General features: G+C 40.1%; 1 protein-coding gene across 1 annotated transcript in view; it reads right to left on the reverse strand.

Moving 5' to 3' along the window:
• The window catches only part of LOC120062787 (secreted frizzled-related protein 1-like), a 39125-nt gene extending 14495 nt beyond the window's left edge, over positions 1-24630 (reverse strand). The window contains exons 1-2 of the mRNA XM_039012857.1: positions 23862-24630; positions 10592-10672 (exon numbers count right to left, since the gene is read on the reverse strand). Of these exons, the coding sequence (XP_038868785.1) occupies positions 10592-10672; positions 23862-24387 (607 nt within the window). The 5' untranslated portion in view covers positions 24388-24630. The remainder of the gene's footprint in view (positions 1-10591; positions 10673-23861) is intronic.
• Between the last annotated feature and the right edge of the window lie 262 nt (positions 24631-24892).

Here is a 24892-nt window from a genome sequence, read left to right on the forward strand (position 1 = left end):
GCCAATAGACTGCCGATAGATACCTATCACAGTGGGAGGCCGTTCCTTCTCTTGCAAGAAAAAAAGCGGTACCTGCTCCGTGCCGACTCGGTAGTGAAGAACTTTTAATCAAAAATTGATTAAAAAAATTGCATTTTCTAGCCAAGTGCACAGACACAATGCACACAACACTAAATACTTCCTCCAAGCTAGCTAACCACTGTAGCTAGTATTGACATTATAACTAAATTACAACGTATTAGCTAGCTTCCATGAAACATCTGCCTGTGTTAGTTATCGAGTTAGTGCAGTGACCTTTGCAAGCTAGCTATGTTATGCTAGCGAATGAATATGTAGCTTTGAATCTAGACCATAATTAACACTTGGCAAACAATGCTACTGCCACCATCTGGTTTGGAGTATTTTAACAACCCTGAGTGGCTGAGTGAACACAAAAGAGATTAACTGCTGACACTCTGTTCAGAGGTGCTAAGCACTGTCAGGCAAACGTTTGACAATCCTTCCAGTGTGTCTTAGCTTTAAAAAGCATAAAATATATCAGAAGTTGTATACAAACAACTCAAGTGAGACCAGTCTGCACGTTTGAAAGTTGAGTAGCATGCTCAAGAATAATAATAATGACTAAATTATAATTGTAAATTAAATACAATTGATGGGACTTTCTTTAACTCTTTAAAAGTATTTTTGTGGTAGTAGTTTTTTTACTTTACTATTTAAATCAAAGCAGTTTTCAATTATTTATGGTTTTGAAAAACGTTATAGTAGTGGTAATCTCGGTTGCCCAGAAGTAAAATTATTGCAAAAGTTGTCACTTTGCATTTAACTTCTGGGGGGAATGACTCTCACAATTGTGATTTCTGTTGTGTGAAGGAAGGAAGCGAAGTCTCCTCCCTTGCAAAAGGAAACTCTCGGCCAAATCCGTCCCTTCTGCTATTTTCACCCGTGTTTTTGATCCGTGTGGACAGTAAACATGGAAGAAGTGAGTGAGGATGTTTTCAACACAGCTATTTCCAATCTTATCCACTGTAACAGTTGTGCTTAAACATTTCGACTAACAAAGGGTATGTTTTAGAATGCTTGCCAACCGGCTATCACTGGTAAGTCCACATTTCAGACAAACTCCTGGCTAGCCATTGCCATTTCAGCTAGCTACCTCTATCATTCATCCTACTTCACCATCAACTGGCCAGCTGTATCAGGCAGCTTTAGATGTGAGGGAAAACAAATATATTTGCCAACTATCCATCTGATAGATGAAGTTGAGAAAATGCACTTAACTAGTTCACTAGATTGAAACTGCTGAGGGAATGCTAGCCAACGTTAATTTCCACCATCAGTCGGCGTTAAGTTCACCTTAGCTAGCTAAGTGGACTGCAGTTGGTTTCTATAAAAGAACTAGCTTTATAATTGCTAGCTAAATTTTAAGAGTCAATTTCCGAGGCCTCATAAAAATCTGTCAGTTTAAGCTAGAGATATGTTTTCTTGCATTGGATGTGTCTCAATCCACCGCATCCACCGATGTCGCACTTCCGCATCTGGGGGAGGACTATCTGTTGTTCCATGTAGTGAATGTTATTCAATGTGTTTGTACGGGCTCATAGCAGTTTTTAGTTTTTCTAAAGTGTACAAAACACTAAGAACACCTGCTCTTTCCATGACATAGTCTTCACCTAGATTCACCTCGTCAGACTATGATCCCTTATTGATGTCACTTGATAAATCCACTTCAATCAGTGTAGAGGAAGGGGAGGATACGGTGAAAGGTGACAGAGATAGAGTGGTGCTTGTCAGACCATGATACATCCCGAAAATTGGTGTTCTCACAAAATCGTCTGTAGCATCTGAACGGTTAGGCCTACAAACTATTATGGAAAGATGACTCTCACGAACATGATGGTGTTCTCTGTTTTGCTCTACGACCCCTACAAGCGTCTTGGGACTCATCTGAAGTCAGTATAGCCAATTTGACAACTTCTGTCTGTAGCGTTCAAACAGTTCGGGCTACACACTAATATGAAAGGTGAGACTTACGAACATGTACATGTCGGTTGTGTTGCCCACGGGCCTCACAAGACACGTTTGAAGGTCCCCCAGTACCAGTTGAAAAAATGTATAGAAGTACACTGTATATCGAGATGTTTAGTGCCAGACATAAGGGGTTAAATATATGTGGGGGGAAAAAATAACTTATTGATCTTAAATCTCTCAGATATAGCACAGACACTTCAGAACAAAGTTAATCTAACACATTCTGGGCATGTGTTTTGGAAAACTATTCTCCCCAAACTATCATCTGACACTAGAGTTATAATAATTTCACAATTTTCCTTTCAACGTTACCAGAGCGAAAATAGGAAATAATGCAAAAACAGCAAGCTTCAACTGTCATTATATATTCAAAATCTCCATCTGTCAGAGGTCTCAGGTTTGGACAAATTCAGAGCACTCAAACTCTCTCCATCAATCGGCAATGCTGTACATTTTGTGGACATCTAGGCAGCAACCTTTGTCTCCGAATCTCAACCTGATTTCCTCTCCTGGTTTAGAAAGCAAGACAGGCTTTCAGCCAGCTCAGATGGTGTCATAAACCCAGCAGGAAAACAACCATGGAATAACACCGCTCTGGCCCATTCACAACCATGGAACCTGTCTGCCCCCATGACCCAATGTCTGCGTCCCAAATGGCAACCTATTCCCTACATAGAAGCCTGGTAAAAAGTAGTGCACTATGTTCCCTGGTCAAAAGTAGTGCACTATATAGGGAACAGGGTGCCATTTGGGAAGCAATCTATGTAATCAGTTTATAGCAGGGCCAGGGCTGCTGCACTTTTATTTAACACATTAGAATGGGGAGGGATGGATGGTGCAATTGCCTATACCACCAGAGAGAAAGTAATCTGTCTGAAGTAGAGCAGGGTGGGTTTGAATTGAAGTGTTCTGACACTGTAACAAAGAGCTGCAGTAATAACAGCTTAAGTATGGAGATAAATCACAGTGGGGAAAAAGTGTTGAGTTGGATGTACCATAAAGCCATCAGCAGGTCAGAAAGCACCAATTGCTCTGTTAAGAAACAGATTCATTAAATCAAAACTGGTTGGTGTTCAGAGATAGATGGGAGGGGTTATGTGGAGCTGAATGGTGGGACTAAAAATGACAAGATAACTCATGTAAAATATACTGTGTCCGTAAAATGTATATCCAGTGCATTTTCTTATGTTACAGCACAGGTGTCAAACTCATTCCACGGGGGGCCGAGTGTCTGCGGGTTTTCGCTCCTCCCTTGTACTTGATTGATGAATTAACATCACTAATTAGTTAGGAACTCCCCACACCTGGTTGTCTAGGGCTTTATTGAAAGGAAAAACCAAAAACCTGCAGACACTAGGCCCTCCGTGGAGTTTGACACCCCTGTGTTACAGCCTTATTCTAAAATTGATGAAAAAAAGTTTTTAATCAATCTACACACAATACCCCATAATGGCAGTGAAAAATAGGTTTTTATAAATGTTTGCAAATATATATATTTTTTAAAACTGAAATACCTTATTTAGATGAGTATTCAGACCCTTTGCTATGAGACTCTAAATTGAGCTCAGGTGTATCCTGTTTCCATTGATCATCCTTGAGATGTTTTTACAACTTGATTGGAGTCCACCTGTGGTAAATTCAATTGATTGGACATCATTTAGAAAGGCACACTCCTGTCTATATAAGGTGCTACAGTTGACAGTGCATGTCAGAGCAAAAACCAAGCCATGAGGTCGAAGGAATTGTCCCTAGAGCGCCGAGGCAGGATTGTGTCGAGAAACTGATATGGGGAAGGGTACCAAAAAAATGTCTGCAGCATTGAAGATCCCCAAGAACACAGTGGCCTCCATCATTCTTAAATGGAAAAAGTTTGGAACCACCGAGACTCTTTCTAGAGTTGGCAGCTCGGCCAAACTGAGCAATCAAGGGAGAAGGGCCTTGGTCATGGAGGTGACAAAGACAGAGACAGAGAACCAGAGAACCTTCCAGAAGGACAACCATCTCTGCAGCACTCCACCAATCAGGCCTTTACGGTAGAGTGGCCAGACGGAAGCCACTCCTCAGTAAAAGGCACGACAGCCTGCTTGGAGTTTGCCAAAAAGGCACCTAAAGACTCTCAGACCATGAGAAGCATGATTCTATGGTCTGATGAAACCAAGATTGAACTCTATGGCCTGAATGCCAAGCATCACGTCTGGAGGAAACCTGGCACCATCCCTACGGTGAAGCATGGTGGTGGCAGCATCATGCCGTGGGGATGTTTTTCGGTGGCAGGGACTAGGAGACTAGTCACGATCAAGGGAAAGATGAACGGAGCAAAGTACAGAGAGATCCTTGATGAAAACCTGCTCCAGAGCGCTCAGGACCTCAGACTGGGGGCAAAGGTTCACCTTCCAACAGGACAACAACCCTTAGCACGCAGCCAAGACAATGCAAGAGTGGCTTCGGGACAAGTCTCTGAATGTCCTTGAGTGGCCCAGCTAGAGCCCGGACTTAAACCCGATCAAATATCTCTGGAGAGACCTGAAAATAGCTGTGCAGCGACGCTCCCCATCCAACCTGACAGAGCTTGAGAGGATCTGCAGAGAAGAATGGGAGAAACTCCCCAAATACAGGTGTGGCAAGCTTGTAGTGTCATTCCCACGAAGACTCGGGGTTGTAATCACTGCCAAAGGTGCTTTAATAAAGTACTAAGTAAAGGGTCTGAGTACTTATGTAAAATGTGCTTTTTCAGTTTTTTATACATATGCAGAAATGTATAAAAAAACGTTTTTGCTTTGTCATTATGGGGTATTGTGTGTACATTGATGAAGGGAAAAAACACTTTAATCCATTTCAGAATAAGGCTGTAACCTAGCAAAATGTGGAAAAAGTCAAGGGGTCTGAATGCTTTCCGAATGCACTGTAGGTTCATAACTTTTGTGAAACAGCACAGTTGAAAAATATATGTCAAATAGAAATCAAAACTGGATGGTCTTCAGAGATAGATGGGAGGGGTTGAAGGTAGCTGAAGGATGGGACTAAAAACAAACAAAATATAACTATTGTAAAATATACTGTCTATAAAATGTATAGTAAGTATAAGCTGGAAGTAGAAGCCTAAGTGTTGTTGTCGTCCATTAGTTTACTCTAATTAGGGAAGGGGTGGTAGGGTTAGGGGACAATAATAAAGGAAAATATATATACACACATACATACAATAAAAATAAACAAATGAATCATGATCTCTGAGGGACCAGGGACCAGGGACTGGGAGGGGTTTAACTAGCTAGATTGTTATTTCCTCATGGTTGATCATGGTCACCAACACGTAACATTTGGTTAACTGAACTGTTGATTTTGTTGTTTGTCTTTGCATCTTCACTCTTCAGTTGGAGTTGAAAATGAAGTTCAGTTACTCAGACAAACTGCGGTTACTACTCAGGTCACTGCTAAATGGCATATATTATAGTACATACAGCATGGTCACACAGACCTTCAAGAAACATCCCCTTCTACTTATATATATATATATTTTTTTTATCTATTCCTCCATGACTTTTTTAAACACATGTATTCTTCCTCTGCCAGATTGTCTTGTATCCAACCACAAAGCATAAAACAACTCTTGCCTCATCTCAAAATACTCCAACTTCATCAAGATAAACTCTCCTGAGAATGTCAAAACTGATTGTGAGATTGGAAGGAGGCAATTATTCATGACTTCAAACAATGGCACACAATATTAATAAGCCTCTCGTTCACACTTAACTTTCATGTTAAATGAAAACAGACCTTTCGCAATGAGATGTTTCCAGGAACTGAGTGCTTCAGTGAGCAAAAATGCTCATTCTGTGCCAGCGGAGGCATTTTTTTGACATGATTAGTCCATGCAGATTAATAAAACTGACCTCGATGTAAGTCTCAGATTCCTCCAGCTTGCTGCCTTGACTGAGGTAACCTATCAACTACACAGTCTGAAGTTAGTCAAAATGTACCTATACCAGGCCTAAGGTTACGCTGTTGTCTCTACAGTACATGTAAATATATGTGTATATACAAGTACCCTTTATGTGAATACTAGTGATAAAAAGTGATACATTCAGCATCCCTTGCTTGCCAGGCAGGCAGGATATTTCATAGTGAAAGTCTAGAGTAGTGCACTTAAATGATCAATCTGTGTCTATTATAAACTATCCCTCCCTCTGATCCATTTTGGTCTGACCAAAAGTGGCTTGATGAAAGCGTAGTAATAGATTAGCTCACAAGTTACGACTGACATGACCAGATGCTTTGTTGACGTCAAAACAGATCAAATTATGTCATAATTGCTTCCACATTTTACTCATATCTCCCTCTTCTGACAAAAATGAATGACAGATCTTTCACACCATATAATAGTTGTTTTCGAGTCAAGCCCATCCTTGCATCAGTTTTAGGGCAAAGTAAGAAGGGCTCAAGCCAGTTCGGAGGAACATCACGTCAGACAAATTATAATGAAAATCATCTAAATCTGCACAATGTTAATGCTTTAAAAAAAACATGACCTAATGTTTGTCCCTCCAGAAGTTTAATCAAGCTAAACCCTAGGTTACTGCTTACATTATTGATTAACCTGTGGCAGCCATCTTAAAAGCCTGCTTTCTCTTTTCTTTAGTCAATTAGAACATCTCTAGGGAGCATAAACATTGCTTGTTTACATGTTGCCCAACCGGTAGAGCAAAGCAAAGGAAACTAACCACCATATAGCCCATGGCATTGCCACACTGCAAGAAGATCAGCTCATCAGCTCCTGACAGTGTCCCAAATGGCACCCTATTACCTACATAGTGCACTACTTTTTAACAGAGCCTTTTGTGCCCTGGTCAAAAGTAGTGCACTTTATAGGGAATAGTGAGCCATTTGGGACATAAGCCCTGTTTTTTCTCATGGGAGTTGGGACTCTCCCTTTGTGGGCCACTCCTGCTGTGATTAGGTCTCATGGCTGCAATAACAGTCTCATTTAACCGCCATTGTCAGCGGCCATGCTCAGTCTGCCTGGATAAGCTCAGGCATCAAGCGTTAAAGAGATTATGACAAGAAATCAAAACAACATCTATCTTAATCATAGATGAAACAGACCAATAATGTGCCACTCTCTCTTGGCAAACCAGGGACGGTTTCTGAGGACAGAAAAGGGAGGCCCATCATTACAGTGTAACAATGGGCCACTTCATTTAAAAGACCTAACTTTGTATTAGCTGTTCCTGAGAACCACTCTGAAAGAAAACTTGTTTTTAATGCACAAAGTCTGTCTTCCCAACGTCTGCTGCTTGGAATTGATTTGGAAACCACTAAAAATGTGAGAGGCCAGCTACAAGCAATAAAAAATAAGGCACAGCATTCTGTAAACTTGTGCACATTCTCACTGCACACAATCAATGTCTCAAGGTGGGTTGAATTTACAGTGTCCCTGCATGCGAGAAACTATCAATGCATTTTAATTGCATTCAAAAACAAAACATTCAAACAGCTGTTGCTACTCTGCATTGACACCCTGTGGATAGAATGGCATAAAGACATGTGACATCAGTCCCATGTGACATCAGACGGTCTGTGATATGGACCAATAGGAATTAAGCTTTAAAGCACAACCCTACTGACACCTCCAGAATGCCAGACAGCGAAACAAACATACCGATTTACAGCTTTAAATATCTGCCAAATAAAGACTTTAGGGCCCCAATTCAATAGTTACAGAATATTAGCCTTTAAATGTTTTTATTTAACCTTTATTTAACTAGGCAAGTTATATCCGTGGTAATACATATGTAAAGCTATGAGAATTAAGCATCAGCTGTATGAGCAAGAAAACAAGTTTAACTGTACTTTCTCAAGAAATCTTTCACATCAGTTTACTTGGTGGTCAGTTAGCGCTTCAATCTGTTACATCCGAAGGAATGATCCCCAGAAGTATACAAATTGTCAATCTTTTCAATTTCACTTAAATCTAGAATCGGCTTCCTATTTCGCAACAAAGCATCCTTCACTCATGCTGCCAAACCTACCCTCGTAAAACTGACTATCCTACCAATCCTTGACTTCGGCGATGTCATTTACAAAATAGCCTCCAACACTCCACTCAGCAAATTGGATGCAGTCTATCACAGTGCCATCCGTTTTGTCACCAAAGCCCAATATACTACCCACCACTGCGACTTGTATGCTCTCGTTGGCTGGCCCTTGCTTCATATTCGTCACCAAACCCACTGGCTCCAGGTCATCTATAAGTATTTCCTAGGTAAAGCCCACCTTATCTCAGCTCACTGGTCACCATAGCAGCACCCACCCGTAGCACGTGCTCCAGCAGGTATATTTCACTGGTCACCCCCAAAGCCAATTCCTGCTTTAGCCGCCTTTCCTTCCAGTTCTCTGCTGCCAATGACTGGAACGAAATGCAAAAATCACTGAAGCTGGAGACTCATATCTCCCTCACTAACTTTAAGCATCAGCTGTCAGAGCAGCTTACAGGATCATTGCACCTGTACATAGCCCAACTACCTCATCCCCATATTGTTATTTATTTTTTTGCTCCTTTGCACCCCAGTATCTCTACTTGCACATTCATCTTCTGCACATCTGTCACTCCGGTGTTTAATTGCTAAATTGTAATTATTTCGCCACTATAGCCTATGTATTGCCTTACCTCCCTAATCTTACCTCATTTGCACACACTGTATATAGACTTTTCTATTGTGTTATTGACTGTACGTTTGTTTATTCCATGTGTAACACTGTGTTGTTGTTTGTGTCGCTCTGCTTTGCTTTATCTTGGCCAGGTCGCAGTTGTAAATGAGAACTTTGTTCTCAACTGGCCTACCTGGTTAAATAAAGGTGAAATAAATAAAATACTCAGACAGAACAACTACCCTGAGCACTGTCTGAGAGTAGGCTCTGTGAAATGTTGGTCAAAGCCACATCATTTCTCCGATAATGAAAGTTTGTTTTAAACAATGTCCCATCCATCCAACAAGCATGAAATTGAGCAAATCTTCTTGAAAATTAAACTATTCTTTGATGAAAATATGCTTGGACCTTTGAAACGTAAAGCATGTTTATGCTCATTCATCACTATGCTAGTAAAGCATGTTTATGGTCAATCATCACTATGCTAGTAAAGCATGTTTATGCTCATTCATCACTATGCTAGTAAAGCATGTTTATGCTCATTCATCACTATGCTAGTAAAGCATGTTTATGCTCATTCATCACTATGCTAGTAAAGCATGTTTATGGTCAATCATCACTATGCTAGTAAAGCATGTTTATGCTCATTCATCACTATGCTAGTAAAGCATGTTTATGGTCAATCATCACTATGCTAGTAAAGCATGTTTATGCTCATTCATCACTATGCTAGTAAAGCATGTTTATGCTCATTCATCACTATGCTAGTAAAGCATGTTTATGCTCATTCATCACTATGCTAGTAAAGCATGTTTATGCTCATTCATCACTATGCTAGTAAAGCATGTTTATGGTCAATCATCACTATGCTAGTAAAGCATGTTTATGCTCATTCATCACTATGCTAGTAAAGCATGTTTATGCTCATTCATCACTATGCTAGTAAAGCATGTTTATGCTCATTCATCACTATGCTAGTAAAGCATGTTTAAGCTCATTCATCACTATGCTAGTAAAGCATGTTTATGCTCATTCATCACTATGCTAGTAAAGCATGTTTATGCTCATTCATCACTATGCTAGTAAAGCATGTTTATGCTCGTTCATCGCTAGGCTAGTAAAGCATGTTTATGCTCATTCATCACTAGGCTAGTAAAGCAAGTTTATGCTCATTCATCACTATGCTAGTAAAGCATGTTAATGCTCGTTCATCGCTAGGCTAGTAAAGCAAGTTTATGCTCGTTCATCGCTAGGCTAGTAACGCATTTTTATGCTATAGAGTAGTGGAAGAAGGTGGTTTTGTTTTCTTTCTTCACCTTGTACAGTCAGCTGGAACTAAATCCATGAGCCTCTATGATACTTAATGTCGAACTGATCCCTTTTTCTGTTTTTCTTACAGTTAATCTACATTAACTGGCTTTTCTTTCAGAACCCTTCTATTTCCAATAGACTGGTTAACCCCACTAAAGACCTCACTTTTAAGATCATACAAAGAGATGACTGTGCGGTGCTATGGGCCATCATCTATAGCTGGGATAAAGCTCCAAGCTCATTACTGTAACCAGAATGGCAAGAGTCGGGAATGCATGTAAGTAAGCAAACCTAGTGACAAGAGTGTCACTTTAACTTCTCTAAGCTTGATATGTAAATATTTTACTATGTACTTTGTCGACATAAGGTGGGTGGGAGGAAGGGATCATTAGGTCTGTCTGGGCCATATATTCCAGAGCTGTAAGGATAAACATACTGCTGTAGCCTACTGTATGTGGTTCCAGGTGTATAGGCTACTATCCTGTGGTGTTGGCAAACATGATCCACAGGTATGGTTGCCCATAGGAAAACATGTCATGACAAAACGTGTGTGTGCATGTGTATCATCGGTATGTAAATGGTAGTGTTACGGTTAGGAGAAGCTTACCAAACTCGCTGGCACACATGTGCTCTAGAATGATGTCTGTTTTCATTTCATTGTCACATGGGGGACATATGGGGGAATAACCTGTGAAAGGGAGGGAGGAGAGACAGTCTATTTAGAGGGTAAGACATGTAGCACTGATACAGTAATCTACCAGTTAACATAGCTCTGACAAAAATTTAACAAGACTGAAAGGATAAGCAGGAAATCCAGTATCCTCCAAACAGGATTCTAGAATACTTACCAATCCAAACAGCTGTCAGGCAATACAACTGAATCCCTAACAGACCCTTGCATTGTTCACACCTCTATTTACTTCAACATCAGCTCATTTCCCATGGTAGTAACACTGCTTTACCACCTATCTCCCTGCCTGTGATTCACATCAGTCTTGCATACAAAATCTTATGTAAACACCTACAGTACAGTTCAAAAGTTTGGGGTCACTTAGAAATGTCCTTGTTTTAAAAGAAAACCACTTTTTTTGTCCATTAAAATAACATCAAATTGATCAGAAATACAGTGTAGACATTGTTAATGTTATAAATGACTACTGCAGCTGGAAACGGCTGATTTTTAATGGAATATCTGCATAGGCGTACAGAGGCCCATTATCAGCAACCATCACTCCTGTGTTCCAATGGCATGTTGTGTTAGCTAATCCAAGTTTATCATTTTAAAAGGCTAATTCATAATAATAATTTACGGTTATGGATGAAGACCGCCGTCATGAAAATAAAATCACCATCATCAACAGTCTTTCTTTTTTGGGAAAAACAGCTGACTGAAGACTGGTATTGTGGTATGCAATAATTTACATGATAATTTAGACTGTTCATTCAAATTATGCTAACTGATGTGGCTCATGCAATATAATGTATTTTTTGTAATGTCAGTTGAGTTGAATCAACAAATCACAGCACATACTGTATTCATGGGTACACTTCCTGCTTTTACTTCCTGCTTTGCTCCTACGGGTACACTCGCAATGGTCCACCCATTATGCCACCATTGACTTGAAATCGGGCCACCCCTTTATATTTCTATGGCAGCACATGCAGAGGACAGGAGAAAATGTGGTCATTTGAGTGGCCAATTATCATCATCCAAAATTCTATGACTGTCACAGGCCTAACGCGCACACAGCCACGCACACACGCAGATACACATACAGTTGAAGTCGGAAGTTTACATACACTTAGGTTGGAGTCATTAAAATTGATTTTTCAACCACTACACAAATTTCTTGTTAACAAACTAAAGATTTGGCAAGTCGGTTAGGACATCTACTTTGTGCGTGACACAGGTAATTATTTTCATTTTTTTTTGTTTACAGACAGATTATTTCACTTATAATTCACTATATCACAATTCCAGAGGATCAGAAGTTAACATTCACTAAGTTGACTGTGCCTTTAAACAGCTTGGAAAATTGCAGAAAATTATGTCATGGCTTTAGAAGCTTCTGATTGACTCAAATTATGTAAATTAGCCTATTGGAGATGTACCTGTAGATGTATTTCAAGGCCTACCTTCAAACTCAGTGCCTCTTTGCTTGACATCAAGGGAAAATCAAAAGAAATCAGCCAAGACCTCAGAAAAAAAATTGTAGACCTCTACAAGTCTCTTTCATCCTTGGGAGCAATTTCCAAATGCCTGAAAGTACCACGTTAATCTGTACAAACAATAGTACGCAAGTATAAACACCATGGGACCACGCAGCCGTCATACCGCTCAGGCGTCTCCTAGAGATGAACGTACTTTGGTGCGGAAAGTGCAAATCAATCCCAGAACAACAGCAATGGACTTTGTGAAGATGCTGGAGGAAACAGGTACAAAAGTATATATATACACAGTAAAACGAGTCCTATATCGACATAACCTGAAAGGCCGCTCAGCAAGGAAGAAGCCACTGCTCCAAAACCGCCATAAAAAAGACAGACTACGGTTTGCAACTGCACACGGGAACAAAGATCGTACTTTTTGGAGAAATGTCCTCTGGTCTTATGAAACAAAAATAGAACTGTTTGGTCATAATGACCATCGTTATGTTTGGAGGAAAAAGGGGGAAGCTTGCAAGCCGAAGAACACCATCCCAACCGTGAAGCACGGCGGTGGCAGCATCATGTTGTGGGGGTGCTTTGCTGCAGGAGGGACTGGTGCACTTCACAAAATAGATGGCATCATGAGGAAAGAAAATTATGTGGATATTTTGAAGCAACATCTCAAGACATCAGTCAGGAAGTTAAAGCTTGGTCGCAAATGGGTCTTCCAAATGTACAATGACCCCAAGCATACTTCCAAAGTTGTGGCAAAATCGCTTAAGGACAACAAAGTCAAGGTATTGGAGTGGCCATCACAAAGCCCTGACCTCAATCCTATAGAAAATGTGTGCGCAGAACTGAAAAAGCGTTTGAGAGCAAGGAGGCCTACAAACCTGACTCAGTTACAACAGCTCTGTCAGGAGAGGTGGGACAAAATTCACCCAACTTATTGTGTGTGGGCAGCTTGTGGAAGGCTACCCGAAACGTTTGACCCAAGTTAAACAATTTAAAGCAATGCTACCAAATACAAATTGAGTGTATGTAAACTTCTGACCCACTGGGAATGTGATGAAAGATATTAAAGCTGAAACAAATAATTCTCTCTACTAACATTCTGACATTTCACATTCTTAAAATAAAGTGGTGATCCTAACTGACCTAAGACAGGGAATTTTTACTAGGATTAAATGTCAGGAATTGTGAAAAACTGAGTTTAAATGTATTTGGCTAAGGTGTATGTAAACTTCCGACTTCAACTGTACATACACATTCCCTGTTACTTGAGGCTTTTAAGGAAGATTAGGCCTTCACTGTCAGAACAGATTCCGAAGAAAAAGTATGTCATCAAATTTTATCTGATCTGAATCTCAGCCACAGTAATAGACAAACATAGTGTGCTTAAACTAATTACACACAAATGATTGTATTTGTCTTGTCTATATTGAATACATAATTTAAACATTCACAGTGTAGGTTGGAAAAAGTATGTGAACCCCTAGGCTAATGACTTCTCCAACAGCTAATTGGAGTCAGGAGCCAGCTAACCTGGAGACCAATCAATGAGACGAGATTGGAGATGTTGGTTAGAGCTGCCTTTCCCTATAAAAAAAACTCACAAAATTTGAGTTTGATATTCATTGCCTGATGTGAACCATGCCTCGAACAAAATAAATCTCAGAAGACCTAAGGTTAAGCATTGTTGACCTGCATAAAACTGGAAAGGGTTACAAAAGTATCTCTTAAAGCCTTGATGTTCATCAGTCCACAGTAAGATAAATTGTCTATAAATGGAGAAAGCTCAGCACTGTTGCTATTCTCCCTAGGAGTGGCTGTCCTGCAACGATGACTGCAAGAGCACAGCGCAGAATGCTCAATGAGGCTAAGAAAAATCCTAGAGTGTCAGCTAAAGACTTACAGAAATCTCTTGAACATCCTAACATCTCTGTTGACGAGTCTACGATACGTAAAACACTAAACAAGAATGGTGTTCATGGGACCCTCCCATGAAACAAAAACATTGCTGCACATCTGAAGTTTGCAAAAGTGCACCTGGATGTTCCACAGCGCTACTGGCAAAATATTCTGTGGACAGATTAAACTACAGTTGAGTTGTTTGGAAGAAACACACAACACTATGTGTGGAGAAAAAAAGGCACAGCACACCACCATCAAAACCTCATCCCAACTGTAAAGTATGGTGGAGGGAGAATCTGTCACGCCCTGACTTTAGAGAGCCTTTTATGTCTCTATTTTGGGTTTGGTCGGGGTGTGATTTGGGTGGGCATTCTGTTCTATTTTCTAAGTTTTTGTATTTCTTTGTTTTGGCCGGGTATGGTTCTCAATCAGGGACAGCTGTCTATCGCTGTCTCTGATTGAGAACCATACTTAGGTAGCCCTTTTCCCTCCTTTCTGTGTGGGAAGTTGTCTTTGTTTGTGGCACTATATGCCCTTAAGCTTCACGGTTGTTTTGGTATTGTTTATTGTTTTGTCGGCGTCATTCTAAATAAAAGGAATATGTACGCTCATCACGCTGCACCTTGGTCCAGTTCTTTCGACGGCCGTGACAGCATCATGGTTTGGGGCTGCTTTGCTTCCTCAGGGCCTGGACAGCTTGCTATCATCGGCGGAAAAATTAATTCCCAAGTGTATCAAGACATTTTTCAGGAGAATGTTAGGCTATCTATCCGCCAATTGAAGCTCAGAAGTTGGGTGATGCAACAGGACAACGACCCAAAACACAGAAGTAAATCAACAACAGAATGGATTCAACAGAAGAAAATATTCCTTCTCGAGTGGCCCAGTCAGAGTCTTGACCTCAACCCAATTGAGATGCTGTGGCATGACCTCAAGAGAGCAGTTCACACCAGACATTCTAAGAATATTGCTGAACTGAAACAGTTTTGTAAAGGAGGAATGGTCCAAAATTCCTCCTGACCATTGTGAAGGCCTGATCCGCAACTACAGAAAACGCTTGGTTGAGGTTATTGCCGCCAAAGGAGGGTCAAGCAGTTATTAAATCCAAGGGTTCACGTACTTTTTCGACCCTGCACTGTGAATGTTTACATGGTGTGTTCAATAAAGACATGAAAACGTATCATTGTTTGTGTGTTATTAGTTTAAGTAGACTGTGTTTGTCTATTGTTGTGACCTATGTGAAGATCAGATCAAATTTTATGACCAATTTATGCAGAAATCCAGGTATTTCCAAAGGGTTCACATACTTTTTCACATACTTTTTCTTGCCACTGTAAGCACTGACTGTGCAGATGTTCCACTCAGGGTTCGATATTTATTTTCAGTTACAGGAGCCAAGTTACATGAAATGTTTAGAATATTTTGACATTATGATTTTAAACAATGAACGATTGTGACTGTATAGTATAACAACTATTGGTAGTGTCTTTGTCAAGTGATGTTCATGAATTTTCTGATAACTTTTCTGTTCTTTCTCGAACAACATTTGGAAGGCTGCAAGGTTTAACATCTAAACTCTAAACAAATGGAACAGATGGTGAAATATAAATTAATATATATTAACACACACTTATCCTGTTTTGTTGTGATTGCTACTTGTCCATGACGTGTGTTTGACAAAACCTTGTGAAAGTTACACCCAGGTGGAAAGAGCTTGTGAAAACAGGCACTGTTTACAGAGTCAGAGTCACTATTTTCTATTTCATCTTGTTTCTACTCTAAATCAATTACTGCTTGCTTCATACATGTCCAGCAGCAGGGTAGAGGCTCTTTAAATAACTTTCTAAAAATACATGACCCACTGGGCAAAACCTGGTTGAATCAATGTTGTTTCCACATCATTTCAAGACAAAAAAATCAAGGATGACGTTGAATAAATGTGGAAAACGAATTAGATTTGCACAAAGTCGTCAACGTAAGGGCATGCGTTCCAAATGGCACCTTATTCCATATGTAGTGCACTGCTTTTGACGAGAGCCTTTGTGGCACACATTGTGGATCTCTGACTTTTCTCATGCTGCTGGGCTACTGCCCAAACAGTACACACACCACCATGTTGGCTCCACAAACACCACCATGTTGGCCCCCCCCTCAACCCAACACGTCCCAGTAACAGAGGGACTACCTCAGATATACAGTAAGTGCTGTGTAACTGCAGCACCATGGAGTGAGAAAGACCTCTCCATCGGGTGCTGGACTGTTAAGTCCCCAGTCACCATATCAATCCTGTAATCCTGCTGTCGGACGAGTCATTCATGTTCAGAATGGAGGAAATGTTTGAACACTGTTTTGCAGCATGCATATGTTATACAATGTAGATCAAAACGTAAGGAGGTTGATGATGGAAAGTCCCTTTTAATTTATTAGCAAATCTGGATGAGGTGGTTGTACTTCCCCTTCTCTGGGACACCTCTACTTAAAGAGCAGAGCTGAATTTCCAACTCGCTCCAAGAGACATCCTACTAATTCCTATGGCAATAAAATACTACAACCCATGGCAGGAACAAGAATTTTAGACAAAACTTGTCCTTTCATTGTGAAAGGCCTTCTGCAGCATCTATTTCTGTTGTAATTTCGTGATTTTTGTTTGTTTACAAAACATATCTAAACCATTGTTACTACCAAGCTGTTAGGTAAATATTGTCCTTTTGACCATAACTCAGTCCAGAAACTGAAGCTGCATCCCAAATGGCACTCATTTCCCTTTATAGTGCACTACTTTTGACCAGAGCCCTAGACAGAAAGGCAGCACGGGCCTGAGGTCTTTTGGAGTTCACTGTAACCTTGAAACACCGTTTATTACATTAGCGAAATTGACATGGCCTGTATTTTTATTTTTTATCTCTCATCATTGTCCCTCCGGTATTCACTCTTAGAAATACCACTGTATCTGCTCTTCAAATTAAGCTATAGGGTAATTTCACATGAACAACGTGATGCTGAGACTCAGATTCTTCACTTTAAAATGTATGTCAAACAAAAACCAATGATTGCAAAGTTAAACAAACAATACAACGATATGCACAAGGACTACTTTTAATAATTTCTACTGAATATTTGACAAAAACACATTTACTTGAAGAACAGTGCAAATTCTTGGTAACAGAATGACAGCACAAACAGTCATTCTGTTACCAAGCTTTGCATCTGCACTGCTCTTCACCAGAAGCGGGTGGGCAGAGCAAACAGAGCGAGGCGGTGGAAAGGACGGGACAGGCAGAGCAGTGACTGTATGGATAGTCCATATCTCCAATCATCTTTGTTTATAGCGATGTTGTGTTTCCATAAGTGAATGAATTGGTCTAATTTACAGTGGCTTGCGAAAGTAAGTAACCCTTGGCATTTTTCCTATTTTGTTGCCTTACAACCTGGAATTAAAATAGATTTTTCGGGGGGTTGTATCGTTTGATTCACACAACATGCCTCACACTTTGAAGATGCAAAATATGTTTTGTTGTGAAACAAACAAGAAATAAGACAAAAAACTAGAAAACTTGAGGGTGCATAACTATTCACCCCCCTAAAGTCAATACTTTGTAGAGCCACCTTTTGCAGCAATTACAGCTGCAAGTCTCTTGGGATATGTCTCTATAAGCTTGGCACATCTAGCCACTGGGATTTTTGCCCATTCTTCAAGGCAAAACTGCTCCAGCTCCTTCAAGTTGGATGGGTTTCGCTGGTGTACAGCAATCTTTAACCTGTTTGGGCTGAAGGGGCAGTATTGAGTAGCCAGATAAAAGGTGCCCATTTCAAACGGCCTCATACTCAATTCTTGCTCGTACAATATGCATATTATTATTACTATTGGATAGAAAACACTCTCTAGTTTCTAAAACCGTTTGAATTATATCTGTGAGTCAAACAGAACTCATTTGGCACAAACTTCCTGACCAGGAAGTGGAAAGTCTGAAATCGGGGCTCTGTTGTACTTCCTGCCTATAAATGGGCATGATACGTAAGAGTATACGTGCACTTCATAGACCTTCCCCTGGATGTCAAGAGGTGGTGAGAGAAGAAATTTAGTGTTTATCTTGGTCTGAAGTGGAATACAAGCTCTTTGTATGACGTGTCCGCCCATTTCCTGTTTTCTGGAGAGCGCGATGGGGGACTTGGATTTGCCTTCTGTTTAGCTGCCGTTATAGGCGACTAATATCTCCGGCTTTGATTTTATTTGATACATGTGACCATATCATCGTAAAGTATGTTTTTTCAATATAGTTTCATCAGATTATTGAAAATTTTTCGGGAGTTTTGCCGTGTTCCGTTCTCTTCCGTTTGTTGACATGGAGAGCTTCGAGCCACTTGGCTAGTGTGCTTGCTAAATCGAGAGGGAAAATGGACGTTCTAAATCCAAACAACGATTGTTCTTGACAAAGGACACCTTGTCCAACATTCTGATGAAAGATCAGCAAAAGTAAGAAACATTTTATGATGCTATTTCATATATCTGTCGTACATGTGAACTAGTCGCCGACGACCAACGTTTGGGTACTCTAGCTATACCGAAGCTGCATATCGTAATGAAGTTATTTTTTAGAATTCTAACACTGCGATTTCATTAAGAACTAATGGATCTATCATTTCCTATACAACATGTATTTTTTAGTTATGTTTATGAATAGCTATTTGGTCAGAATATGTGTGTCAGAAAAAGTGTCAGAAAAATATCGTTGCTGTTTAGACGTTGTGGAAAAAGTAGCTAAGTTAGCACAATGTGTAACCACTGATTTCAGCTCTAAATATGCACATTTTCGAACAAAACATAAGTGTATGTATAACCTGATGTTATAGGACTGTCATCTGATGAAGAATATCAAGGTTAGTCAAAAAATATATATCTTTTACTGGTTTGTTACGATCGCTAACTTTTACTGCTGGGAAATGGCTTGTCTTTCTGGCTATTGTGGTAAGCTAATATAACGCTATATTGTGTTTTCGCTGTAAAACACTTAATAAATCGGAAATATTGGCTGGAATCACAAGATGCCTGTCTTTCATTTGCTGTACACTATGTATTTTTCAGAAATGTTTTATGATGAGTATTTAGGTATTTGACGTTGGTGTCTGTAATTATTATGGCTGCTTTCGGTGCAATTTCTGATTGTAGCTGCAATGTAAACTATGATTTATACCTGAAATATGCAAATTTTTCGAACAAAACATAGATTTATTGTATAACATGTTATAAGACTGTCATCTGATGAAGTTGTTTGTTGGTTAGTTTGGTTGGTTGGTTCTTGGTTAGTTAGGTTGGCTTTGTGCATGCTACCTGTGCTGTGAAAAATGTCTGTCCTTTTTTTGTATTTGGTGGTGAGCTAACATAAATATACGTGCTGTTTTCGCTGTAAAACATTTAAAAAATCGGACATGTTGGCTGGATTCACAAGATGTGTACCTTTCATTTGCTGTATTGGACTTGTTAATGTGTGAAAGTTAAATATTTAAAAAATATATATTTTGAATTTCGCGCCCTGCACTTGAGCTGGCTGTTGTCATAAGTGTACCGACGTCGGGCTTGCAGCCAGAAGAAGTTTTAAGTCATACCACAGATTCTCAATTGGATTGAGGTCTGGGCTATGACTAGGCCCTTCCAAGACATTTAAATGTTTCCCCTTAAAACCAATTGAGTGTTGCTTTAGCAGTATGTTTAGGGTCATTGTCCTGCTGGAAGGTGAACCTCCGTTCCAGTCTCAAATCTCTGGAAGACTGAAACACGTTTCCCTCAAGAATTTCCCTGTATTTAGCATCATCCATCATTCCTTCAATTCTGACCAGTTTCCCAGTCCCTGCCGATGAAAAACATCCCCACAGCATGATGCTGCCACCACCATGCTTCACTGTGGGCATGGTGTTCTCGGGGTGATATGGTGTTGGGTTTGCGCCAGACATAGCGTTTTCCTTGTTGGACAAAAAGCTACATTTTAGTCTCATCTGACCAGAGTACCTTCTTCCATATGTTTGGGGAGTCTCCCACATGCCTTTTGGTGAACACCAAATGCGCTTGCTTACTTTTTTTCTTTAAGCCATGGCTTTTTTCTGGCCACTCCTCCGTAAAGCCCAGCTCTGTGGAGTGTACGGCTTAAACTGGTCATATGGATAGATACTCCAATCTCCGCTGTGGAGCTTTGCAGCTCCTTCGGGGTTATCTTTGGTCTCTTTGTTGCCTCTGATTAATGCCCTCCATGCCTGGTCTGTGAGTTTTGGTTGGCGGCCCTCTCTTGGCAGGTTTGTTGTGGTGCCATATTCTTTCAATTTTTTTAGAATGGATTTAATGGTGCTCCGTGGGATGTTCAAAGTTTCTGATCTTTTTTATAACCCAACCCTGTTCTGTACTTCTCCACAACTTTGTCCCTGACCTGTTTGGAGAGCTCCTTGGTCTTCATGGTGCCGCTTGCTTGGTGGTGCCCCTTGCTTAGTGGTGTTGCAGACTCTGGGGCCTTTCAGAACAGGTGTATATATACACTGAGATCATGTGACAGATCATGTGACACTTAAATCCACCTGTGTGCAATCTAACTAATTATGTGACTTCTGAAGGTAATTGGGTGCAACAGATCTTATTTAGGGGCTTCATAGCAAAGGGGATGAATACAAACGCACGCACCACTTTTCAGCTTTTTTTTTTTTTTTTTTTTTTAACAAGATATTTTTTTCATTTCACATCACCAATTTGCACTATTTTGTGTATGTCCATTACATGCAATCCAAATAAAAAGTTAATTTAAATTACAGGTTGTAATGCAACAAAATAGGAAAAACGCCAAGGGGGATGAATACTTTTGCAAGGCACTGTAGCATGTACAGTATGGTAAAGACCACCAATCGCCTGCCTGCCCAGCTGGGTCATTACAATTCAAAACAATGCATTCTAAAATAAATGACACACTCACCTTTGGTGAGTTTAGCCATAAATGTGTTTTTGTAAAATGTTCTGTGGAAATTGTTAAAAGTCGTCCCTAGGTTTGTTTAACTTTGCAATCATTGGTTAAAACTTCTTGTCAATAGGGGGGCGCTGTTTTCACTTTGGAAAAAATCGTGCCCAAATGAAACGGCCTCGTACTCTTTTCTAGATCATACAATATGCATATTATTATTACTATTGGATAGAAAACACTCTCAAATTTCTAAAACTGTTTGAATTATGTCTGTGAGTAAAATAGAACTCATTTTGCAGCAAACTTCCATGTAGGAAGTGAAAAATCTGAAAACGAGGCTCTGTTTCAGGGCCTGCCTATTCAATTGCCTTATATTTATCGATATGCATGCACTTCATACGCCTTCCACTAGATGTCAACAGGCAGTGGAAGGTGGAATGGGGTGTCTAGCTTGATCTGAGGCCGAACAAGAGATTTTGGAGTGGCAGGTCAGGAATTTTCTTTGTCTACCAAGGCGCGCCACGGAGCTCGACATTGGCTTCTGAAAAGCGTTACGTATACACGGCGAATATCTCCGGCTCTGATTTTATTTGATACATGTGATAATAACATCATAAAGTAGGTTCTCTCAACCGAGTTTTATCAGTTTATTCAACGTTTATTGGGACTTTTGGAATTTTCCATTCTTTGCGCCAAGAGTTGATGGGCATGTTCGCGCCACATGGCTAGCCAAGGTTGCTAATTCGACAGAAGAAATGGACATTCTAAAACCAAACAACGATTTATTCTGGACCAAGGACTCCTTGTACAACATTCTGATGGAAGCTCAACAAAAGTAAGAAAACATTTGATGTTATTTCGTATTTCTGTGTAAAATGTTGAGTCCTATTCTCCGCCGTTTTGGTGAGCGCTGTCTCACAATAACGCAAGCTGTATGTTATGGTAAAGTTATTTTTAAAAATCTAACACAGCGGTTGCATTAAGAACCAGTGTATCTTTCATTTGCCATACAACAAGTATTTTTATGTAAAGTTTATGATGAGTTCTTTGGTCAGATTAGGTGAGTGTCCAAAATATCTCTGGAGATTCTGGTGAATCGATGCTTCGTATTCACAATGTATAATCAGGATTTGTAGCTCTAAATATGCACATTTTCGAACAAAACATAATTGTATTGTATAACATGATGTTATAAGACTCATCTGATGAATTTGTTCAAGGTTAGTGATTCATTTTATATCTTTTGCTGGTTTTTGCGAAAGCTACCTTTTGCGGTGAATAAATGTGTTTGTGTGTTTGGCTATTGTGGTAAGCTAATATAATGCTATATTGTGTTTTCGCTGTAAAACACTTAAAAAATCTGAAATATTGGCTGGATTCACAAGATGTTTATCTTTCATTTGCTGTACACCATGTATTTTTCATAAATGTTTTATGATGAGTATTTAGGTATTTTATGTTGCTCTCTGTAATTATTCTGGCTGCGTTGGTGATATTTTTGATGGTAGCTGCAATGTAAAACTATGATTTATACCTCAAATATGCACATTTTCAAACAAAACATAAATGTATTGTATAACATGTTATAAGACTGTCATCTGAGAAAGTTGTTTCTTGGTTAGTGACTAATTCTATCTCTATTTTGTCGGTTTTGTGAAAGCTACCTATGCGGTAGAAACATGCGGTTGTGTGAAATAGAAAATATGCGGTTGTGTGTTGGCTATTGTGGTTAGCTAATAGAAATACATATTGTGTTTTCGCTGTAAAACATTTTAAAAATCGGAAATGATGGCTGGATTCACAAGATGTTTATCTTTCATTTGATGTATTGGACTTGTGATTTCATGAAAATTATATTATATCCCTGTCCCGTTAGGCTAGGCTATGCTAGTCAGTTTTTTTGATGAGGAGGATCCCGGATCCGGGAGAGAGAAGCGGTAGAGGTTTTAACATACATTATAAAGTGAAAAATTGGAGTCTCAGCATCACTCACTCTGTTACTGTGGAATTGCCCTATGCAACTTTCTTGGGGGTTCTAAAGGAAGAGGTCAGTAGTTGAGAGGTCAGTACAAAATGGTCATTAATAGATGTATTAGTTATTTGGCTGGACTCCCAGTATTCAACAAACACCTTGAAATAAGTTGCTACCAACTTGTTTGTCAATAGCGAGCAACTTAACATTTGCTCGGAAGAGAGGTTATCTCTTGGTAAAGACAGAGAAGCGTATATTGCTATGAACTAACGAAATAAATGCTTTACTATCTCACTCTTATATTCTTTGAGATAATCTAATCGAGAAATAATCTAAGCAGTCATGGGAAAAATGATCCCAAAAGGTTGGGAATGATCATTTGCATGAGGTTTGAGATCAACAAACAGATTTGAACCCCTGAAACAACATTCTGCTGCCTGTAGAACTGCATGGGTGTTGATTCTCACACTATGTCAAAGCAGTGACTGAGTGTTCAGTCAAGTACTGCAGCTCTATATAGCCTGCCCTATAGCATAATATGTTGAGCCTGCCCTATAGCATAATATGGTGTTCACATTAGTTTGTGTTGCCCAATTCAGATATTTGATAAGGATTATTACATATTATCATGTTTTATCCACAAAATTGATTCAAAAATGTTTATAAAATTGAAAATAAATCATAATAAAAACTGTCAATTGAACAATACAGCTTACAAACTCCTAGCCAACACCTCAGTTATTTAAGCATTATGCCAAGCAATGGCTCAGTTTCAGATCTGGTACCAGGCTGAGAGATCTTAGAAATCACATAGGGATTTTATATGTAATTATGTATATAGATATGATGACAGGCATGATGCCTGCTGATAGGTAGGTAGGAAGGTAGGTAAGTAGGTATAACCTTACCTGTGGGCTTGGTAGCTTCAGTGGTGTTGGGTGCAGTCATGGCAATGCACACGTCATCCTGGGGAAACTTGTCACAGGTGAGCATCTCAGGCCAGGGGAAGCCGAAGGACTCCATGATAGGGGTGCAGCCATCCCGTACAGCCTCACACAGCCAGCGGCAGGGGTATATGGGGCGCTCCAGGCACACTGGGGCAAACAGGGAGCAGAGGAACACCTGTGTACCCGGGTGGCAGCTCTTATGCACCAGGGGCACCCAGCTGCCCGCCTGCTGCTTCACCTCAGCCATAGTCTCATGCTCCAGTAGGTTAGGCAGCAGCATCTGGTTGTAGCCCACATTGTGGCACAGCCGCAGGTCCTCTGGGATATCCACACACTGAGGAGGCTTGCCATAGCTGCGGCCACCATTGTACAAGTCCGATTTCCAGCTCAGGTATTCATACTCAGAGGCTCTGCTCATAGACACCACTGCCATGGTCAAAGCCAGAGGGATGATTCTCCAACGGCACAAAGGTTCAATGGATCTCATTGTTCACAACAGAGGAGAGTCTACAGGATAAAAGTAAAATGCAACTCACTGGAGCTTTCAGTATAGAATAGACCTGCTACAAGAGAAAAAATAAATGGAGAAAAGCTCCAAGAGTCCAGTGGATAAATGTTCTCTGAATAGAAAGTTTCAGGTTTCAGTATAACTCCACTCCTGCCTCCTCTTGTTGCACCCCCGCTGTTCTGTTCCCTTCTGCTGCGACTGACTCACACAACCGCCTGTAAAGATAGCTGCCTGGGGTATGGCAGCTTGGAAACAAGAGGAAATTGTGAAGTGTGCTTCGGCCAATCCGAAAGCGTCTGCGCCTTTTGGCACTCACATGTCAATCAAAGTGCTCAATTACCCACTGCGTAGAACACAGCTCAACTTTCCCTACCCCCTTCATTAGCCTTTCTCTTCCTTTGTCAAAACAAAGACCTTGCCTTGACACCAAACAAAAAAAAAATGTAATAGTTGGTCGGACGCGCGCAATCAATTGACAGCCATT

The sequence above is a fragment of the Salvelinus namaycush genome, chromosome 18 (genome assembly GCF_016432855.1).
Source record: "Salvelinus namaycush isolate Seneca chromosome 18, SaNama_1.0, whole genome shotgun sequence".
In the NCBI taxonomy this organism is placed as follows: Eukaryota; Metazoa; Chordata; class Actinopteri; order Salmoniformes; family Salmonidae; genus Salvelinus; species Salvelinus namaycush.